Here is a 7,229-nt window from a genome sequence, read left to right on the forward strand (position 1 = left end):
ACACAAACACAAAATGTACTTGACAAATGTAATAGTGCTAGTTAGTGCTTTTTATGATGACATGATACACACCATCTCTGATCTATTACTGACAAGTCTGCTTATAAATACTAGCCGTTGTGATATACTGGTCTAACTCTACTAAGTTAAATCCAGCCTGATATTCTATGAGAGGTGACATCTAGTTAATAAAAGCTCAAGGGAGCTCTGATTCCAGTGGGCAGGCTCTTTCCTATTATTTCCATTAGGGACCGCATTATTCTGGTCAACCCGTGTTGTTCAACTGAGTGTCTTCAAAGTCTTGCAACCATGTAACAAGCCAGCTCGATTCATAACATCTGCTCAATAAGCAGTCCTGAGGCAAACAAACACAAGGCAGGTAGGTCAGCTGCAGTTTTTCATTTAAACATTCATTCTTAGCTGAAGATCAGAATACTGTGAATGTTCAATTCTCGACTACCCAAACTCTTATCATCATCAGTTTCCCCTCTCCCATCAACCAGGGTCTCCATCTCTTCTAACCGATCCACTCATCCAATCCCATCCTCCACCTTTACACCATCTTTCACATGCTCTCTTCTTCTTTCTTCTCATCCACCAGTTTCCTCTCACCCAGAATCCCTTATATCTTAAACTATGTATCCCAGCCTATTCCTACTACCACCCAGATGTCCTCTCCATCCATCACTCCTTCTCCTTGCCTTCGTCTTCTCACAGCTCTGCCCTCTCCACCGGAGCGATGCATGCCTAATGAATGGGGAGCTCATGCCAGAGGTATGAAGCACACAGCTGACCACCGAGTTAACAGGAACGCCCGCTGTCTGCCTGTTTGCTCTAGGATTGAAGCCAGCCAGCCACACACACACACACACACACACACACAGCATTTCTATCCCTGGGCATAGGGCACCTTTATGGCCATGGAACGTGCGTTGGCAGAGATACGTGCTAAAGTGCAAGTCGCACCACAAGGAGGTGAGCTTTCTGTTCCCTTGGTAAATATATCCACCATGCGTGACGGGCCCAGAGCAACATTCTCCAATGCAAGTGTATTTAAGACTAAAAAGAGCACTTTCCCCTTGGTGGCGGACCTGACCCTGACCCAGAATGTGTGTAAGAACATACACAGGGAAACTGCAAATCAACTCTGGGAGTATAGAGTATCCTAGTAGCCACCTCAATGATGCATTACTCAGCCAGGTTGAATTTAGCCACATAATATCTCAATAACCCACACTTATACTGCTTGTATATAGGGACATTAAATGTGCTTTATCTACATGGACAAAATAAAAAAAACAATTTTTAGACAACTCCTCACATAAGCTACTTTTATTACATTTACTGCTATAGACACACAATATTAATGTAAGCATGTCAGTATTGTGCAATGGCTGCTTTACGACATGTCACTGCACTCATAAGTGGCATCAAAATTATGCCCGATGCATTATGTTCAAACGGGCCTGACATGAGAGCTTTGCGGATGAAAAATAAAGAGGACAGACGTTTTAAATTGTTACATTTATTCTGCATTTTAAAGTTATTTTATTATTTTGTCTGCCTGCAACCAGTTCAGTCTTAAAGCATACCCTCAGAGCATCTGCATCACTGGTGCAAACTAGATATATATCATGGCATTTGTGTGGTTGACACACACAGCGTCGTGTTCAATACTAAATCAAGGCATGCTGTATTTCGTTAGAGCTGGGGATCACTGGTGTACACTTGACATCTGATGATATTTCCATAAAACGAAAAAACATCCGCGTCGGCCACTTTAAAAAAAAAAAAAACAGCGTGCATCCCTCCTACTAAAGCCTGTCCACGGAGGCTGAAGCCCGGTTTGCCGTGGATCTGTCATCAAGTGACCCACTGAAGTGATCACATGTGCTCCCACACAGAGCACACAGTGTCCTCCTCTGCTGTCTGACGGCACTGGCGACGAGTACAGTACCGCTGCAGGACTGAGACAAGCCAGCTGCGCTTACGTGCATGTTATCGGCGGTATATAGCTCAAGATAAGAGACGATAATAAAAAATAAAAAAAACCCCAGTGTGAGTGTACTGCCAGGACTGCCTCGTTGTTGCCTTTACTGCCGTTACCACAGAAACGCAGAGGAGGACACGAGGGAGACAAAGAAGAAAGCTTCTGCAACTTCTCAGCGATGATACCGATTAGCTGTGAATGCCACACGTCGGGGAGGGGAGAAAGCGTGTATTATCAACTTATTAGCGCTTTATTAGCGTCGCCGTACGAGCTGAAATGCTTGTGTCAAACGAGCAGAAGAAAGAAAGAAAAGAAGTGCTGGCTAACGAGGCAAGCGTCGGTCCCGACAGGAGACAGCGTGTGCAGCAGCCGTCTGCTAGCTAGCGTTAGCTCGTCTCCCCGCACTTTGTTGCATCCATTTCAAAATGAACGAAAGTCTACAGCGTTCATGTGTAAAGTGCCTGCGAGTTCACGACAAAAAGAGTAAATTAAAATAAACTCTTGTCACCCACCCAGACGCTGTAATAAAAAATTTAAAAAAAGTCATAATAAATAACGTTACAGCCTACACACGTAACACGTTACACACAAACCAGAAACACACACACACACACACACACGTAATAGCTACCTGAAAGCTGGGTCCTCTTTGCTACATCTCGGGGGCGGCGACGAAAATGCATTTCTCTTGTTGAAAAGTTTCTGGAAGAGAGTCGGAGGCATTTTGTACCAAAACAAAGTCGGTACAGAAGGTCTCTTTTCTTTTCAAATCCAAGAGCAAATCTTGTTCCTTGTAACTGTCTCCATGGGTGTCACAGTCATATGACAGGCATTAGTCACGGGAGCTGCTTGGTAACTCACTACATTTTTCTGATTGGCTGACCGGGCGCTGCTGCTACTACAAAATCCCTGATTGGCTGGTATTTTTGGCCCGGTACCACGTGGTCTGTGGATTCGCTGTGTTGATGTTTTGTCCGGGATCGTGACAGCATGTAATTTATTCACAGAAATCATACAAGTGCGAGTGCAGAAGTGCTTGCGAGACACGGGTCGGAGCTCCTTGGAAGACCCGCATGTGAAAAAGAGTTTGATGCAAAAGCCAGAGATGTGCTAAACAAACAAAGAGTTGTATCCAACAAGAATGATTCATGTCATGTATGTATTTATTGTACATTCATTTATTTGGGATTTTTTTTCTGAAAAACATTTGCAGAAAGATGAAGAGACTCACAGAATACCGCAAAAAAACTACAATAAATTTACATTTTAATCTTACATTAAACATTTAGATTACACTCTTAAGGTACTGACACATGTAAAAAAACAAAACAAAAAACAGATAATAAAACACACATAAAGAAAGACAAACATATATAGTTCACATATAAAACTGGAAAATAATCATTGTCAGGAGAAGAGATAAGATGGCCATTTAATAAAATACAGGTCTGACATCTAGTGGTCATTTTGCAACAGATACTTGTTTCATAACATTTATGCAAAATAAAAGGAAATCAGGAGATGGTTTGGGTGCTTAACTGTGAGTGAAAATAGTACATTGAAAAGTGTATTTTCATTTAAAAAAAATGTATTCAAAGAACCAATTATGTATTTTAGACATTTAGACAGACTCATACATATTTTACAAGTCTTGACATCTTGTTTTGAAGTACACACAGAAATCTCCTACACAGGATATTTCATACTCAAACCTCTTCAAACTAGATTATGGGAGAAAGCTCAAATCTTTGCATACAAGGTTCTGTGCACTTAGCAGCTCCAAGAGGAAATGAAGCGGCACTTATGAGTTTAACACACCTTTCTCTCATCCCTTGAAAGAATGCATCCCTGTCGCTGTTGTCACTAAAGTCAAAGAACTTGGCTTTTCCTGGGCTACTTTTTACAGGCCTTTTCAGCCTCACCATCAGTCGTAATGCCTCTTCTTTGGAATTGATCTCACCTGCTCTGGATGTGTCTGCGTCAGGTATCCCATGCTCAGATGTTTGGACTGACTCACTGGCATTGTGAATTGTTAACTTGGTGGTTGGGCTGTGTTTCACTTCAAAGATATCTGCAATCATGGGGCTTTTGAACCATACCTTCTTCTTATACAAAATGGGCCTTCTGTTGGCGAGCTTGGGGAGCAAAAACAAAATTTGACCATGACCAAAATACCTCTTACTTGATTTAAACAAAAATAAAATTGTCCACATGATATATTAAATTACATGTAATAGATAGCAAGTTGACTTTCTTACTTCTGGTGGCGTTTTCAACTTGAAGGCTTTGTCTATAGATTGAGGGGTTGAAAAAGGCAAAATTACTGATTAAAAATAACATTTACTGTAAAGAATTTGTGTTTTATGCAATAAACGCTGCATTAAAAAGTTCATGGTAATGGATGACTCACATTCAAATTATTATTTGTTTCATTATGAGATTATTCAGTTTGAGTCTTTACCTGTCTCAGCTTCTGGTCCCCTGTGTGGGCTTCAAAGAGAAAAGACAGTGATTGAACAAGTTCTGGTGAGCATGTTTGATTCCCTGTGAGGGTCCCTGGTGCATGTTAAGTGACTTTTCCAAAAGAAATTCAACAGACAAACTCACTTGATTTCACAGTTGTTTTCAGCAGGAATAGCAGAGACATCTGCAGACAGAGGTTTAGTTCATATCAGACAATTGCAGACTGTTTTAAGATACACCCCATCATTTGGAAACCAAAGTATATCACACTCAGTTTTTTCTTGACAGAGCTGGACAGTTTGTCCCTGCAAATGTAAATATTTCATAAATATGACATGAGTTTTCTAAAATGGGATTTAAACAATTGTGGGAAACCCACTGAAAATACATTGTAAATAACAGTGTACGGTTTTCTATTCTAAAAATATTATATTATTATTTGTATTTTTCAGAAATCAACTGCTTATATGTTTTAAGTTATCAAGTAAGTTTAAGTAATCAAAAGGCCATGCCAGATATGCTCAAGTTATTATACTAATATATCTATAATATACCTGATTTCTTTATTCATTAAGGAGTTTAAAATTAGAATTAAGGTTGCCTCAAAATTATTTTAACTTAATTTATGTTCAACAAAATTGCCTGTACTAACCAAATTTCTTCCAACGCCTAGTTTCCTTAAACAACAGGGGGAATGTGTATGGAATTGTATCACTCTATTACCGATGATAGAAAGGTTGGGGAGGTGATGCATGTGGATGCTCTCAGCGTGGCTCACATCCAGCAGGGTGGAGTTTTTTATGTGAAGATAGGGACCCAGCAGCTCCTCCTTAACGGGGAACGTCAGCGTTTCCACTATGAAGAGAAGAGATTACAGAATTAAATAGCCTTAATAACGTTATATATTCTGGTTGCGGATATCCAAAAAAAGTCACACACACCATAGTCATCTTTTCTAAAGATTTCCGGGGACGGAAGACTGCTGGAAGCTGAAGAGGCAGAGGAGTAACAGTCTTCCTCATCATCATCATCAGAGCTGAAAGTTGTGTCTGACTCCATGCTAGAAGATGTGATGCTTTGCGAAGTTGCAAAGTTTGGCTCTTCTTCTGCCATTTCACCACCTTTAAGAACCCCTGCGTCAGGAGTCATCTGAATAGCTGGATGACCTGCTAGTGACATTTGGCGGCCAGATTTTTTATTAGCTGGTGAAGGAGGCGAAAAAGCCTTTCCTCTGGGGTTTTCAGCAAATGCAGGGCTGCCCGAGCGTAACACAGACTTGCAGTGGGCAGGCTTATTGCTAGTCTGTTAAAGGACAAGCATGGAAAATGGGGAGAGATGAAGAAAAAGTGTGAGAAACTGTGGCAAACAACTTGAAATTTAATTCTAGCATCTCAGAAAGATGTCCCTTTGAAAGATGAATAAAGTTCATGTGTGTCAACATTATTTATACATATATCTATTCTCTAATCAGAATACCCACCAGAACTGGGTTTGTTGAGCTGCCGGTGAGGATATTATTTTCCTCCACCTCAGGTTCCTCTGGAAATGCTTCATAATGCTTGTTGGGCAGAAGTCTTCTGCTCTCTGAAAGTTTTGAAGGAATGTAAAGGATGGATGCAGCTAAATGGATTTACCTGCATTCAAAGTAATGCTGATTAACTTAATTTTACAAGTGAAATAAGTGACTAAACTGATCAGAACTAAAGTTAAGGTATAAACCATGGGCTAAAAAAACATCACTTTCAATGTACACTAAAGCTGATGTGTCTTTATTTCTTACTGTCCCGTCTTCTCAGTGCTGTTTTCAAAGGTGTATCTCGTTTGTTAGGTAGTCCACTGTTATGACTGAGTCGACACTTAAACCGACCCATTTCCGTCCAATTACGGGCAGTTAATAGTATAAAACAGACCCTATCCCAACGTTGTTGCTAACGCATTAAGCTGAATGTGTTAAATTAACGTTACTTCATAAAACTCCGTCCGGAGTCTAAAAATACTTTTCCTCTCCGTTCTCTGTGCGGTGCTTAGCAACCGAGCACACCTGCAACCTCAATCTACCAATCAGCTGCTAATTACGATATTTTATTTTGAAAGTCCTCCAGACTTTCAAAATAAAATATCGTATATACCACCAGTGTCACGTCTGCTATGATGCTGGTGGAGACTGACAGGTGACATCATGCGTAACATAAACTGTATATACAGAGTACTCACTCACCTCTAGTGGCTACAGCCAGTAATTACAACACTGAACGTTTAAATGTCAATTTTTATTATTAAAAGTTAAGACAAAATCAAACTTATTGTCATTATTACACATGACAACCAATAATGTCTAACTAGAAATAGTTGCAGTAATAACAACATATTTTAGCTTTCCGGTCTGCAGTGGTGTAAAGTAAATAACACTAAATTTACTCATGTACTGTAGCCTATTTAAGTGATATTGAGGTAATTTATTTTATTCTAGGGTACTTTATACTTATACCCCACAAAATGCTTTTGTTTTCTGCCACATTAATTATCTCAAAGTCAGATCAATCTTAGACTAAACTACATAACTGTATATAAAGTTGACACAAAAGTATTTAATATATAACAATATCATCTAAATATACATTTTTTTTAAAAGTGCTTTTACTGGTTTGCACCGATAGCTCAACCGGCAGAGCTTGCACCCAATGTACCAAGAATGAGTCCTTGCAGCAGCCATGGGTTCAAATTTGACCTTTGGCCATTGCTGCATGTCATTCACTTTCTCTCCCCCTTTCCTGTC

At 39.9% G+C, this 7,229-nt stretch overlaps 2 protein-coding genes across 4 annotated transcripts in view; both read right to left on the bottom strand.

The window, feature by feature from the left end:
* Positions 1-2,825, bottom strand: part of fnip1 (folliculin interacting protein 1) — a 40,165-nt gene extending 37,340 nt beyond the window's left edge. For all 3 annotated transcript variants that reach the window (XM_035666233.1, XM_035666235.1, XM_035666232.1), the window contains exon 1: positions 2,622-2,825. In XM_035666233.1, the coding sequence (XP_035522126.1) occupies positions 2,622-2,713 (92 nt within the window). In that variant the 5' untranslated portion in view covers positions 2,714-2,825. The remainder of the gene's footprint in view (positions 1-2,621) is intronic.
* A 677-nt stretch (positions 2,826-3,502) lies between these two features.
* On the bottom strand, positions 3,503-6,488 carry LOC118331363. Its single transcript, XM_035666237.1, has 8 exons — positions 6,234-6,488; positions 5,934-6,037; positions 5,395-5,755; positions 5,177-5,308; positions 4,598-4,637; positions 4,452-4,480; positions 4,249-4,280; positions 3,503-4,125 (listed from the first exon to the last, which is right to left on the bottom strand). Exons 1-8 carry the CDS (start codon positions 6,322-6,324, stop codon positions 3,712-3,714), a joined length of 1,203 nt encoding a protein of 400 aa, XP_035522130.1. The 5' UTR covers positions 6,325-6,488; the 3' UTR covers positions 3,503-3,711.
* Between the last annotated feature and the right edge of the window lie 741 nt (positions 6,489-7,229).

The sequence above is a fragment of the Morone saxatilis genome, unplaced genomic scaffold (assembly GCF_004916995.1).
Source record: "Morone saxatilis isolate NCDOM2014 unplaced genomic scaffold, NCSU_SB_2.0 Contig20, whole genome shotgun sequence".
NCBI classification, from domain to species: Eukaryota; Metazoa; Chordata; class Actinopteri; family Moronidae; genus Morone; species Morone saxatilis.

Bases quoted from the DNA above. Each gene is read 5' to 3' on its own strand.
- LOC118331363 (XM_035666237.1), bottom strand. From the start codon at position 6,324: ATGGGTCGGTTTAAGTGTCGACTCAGTCATAACAGTGGACTACCTAAC. The intron at 5,309-5,394 runs GTGTGTGTGACT...TTCTCTTCATAG, and splicing joins CTTTAGAAAAGATGACTATG to TGGAAACGCTGACGTTCCCC. The intron at 4,126-4,248 runs GTAAGAAAGTCA...TTGCTCCCCAAG, and splicing joins AGTTGAAAACGCCACCAGAA to CTCGCCAACAGAAGGCCCAT.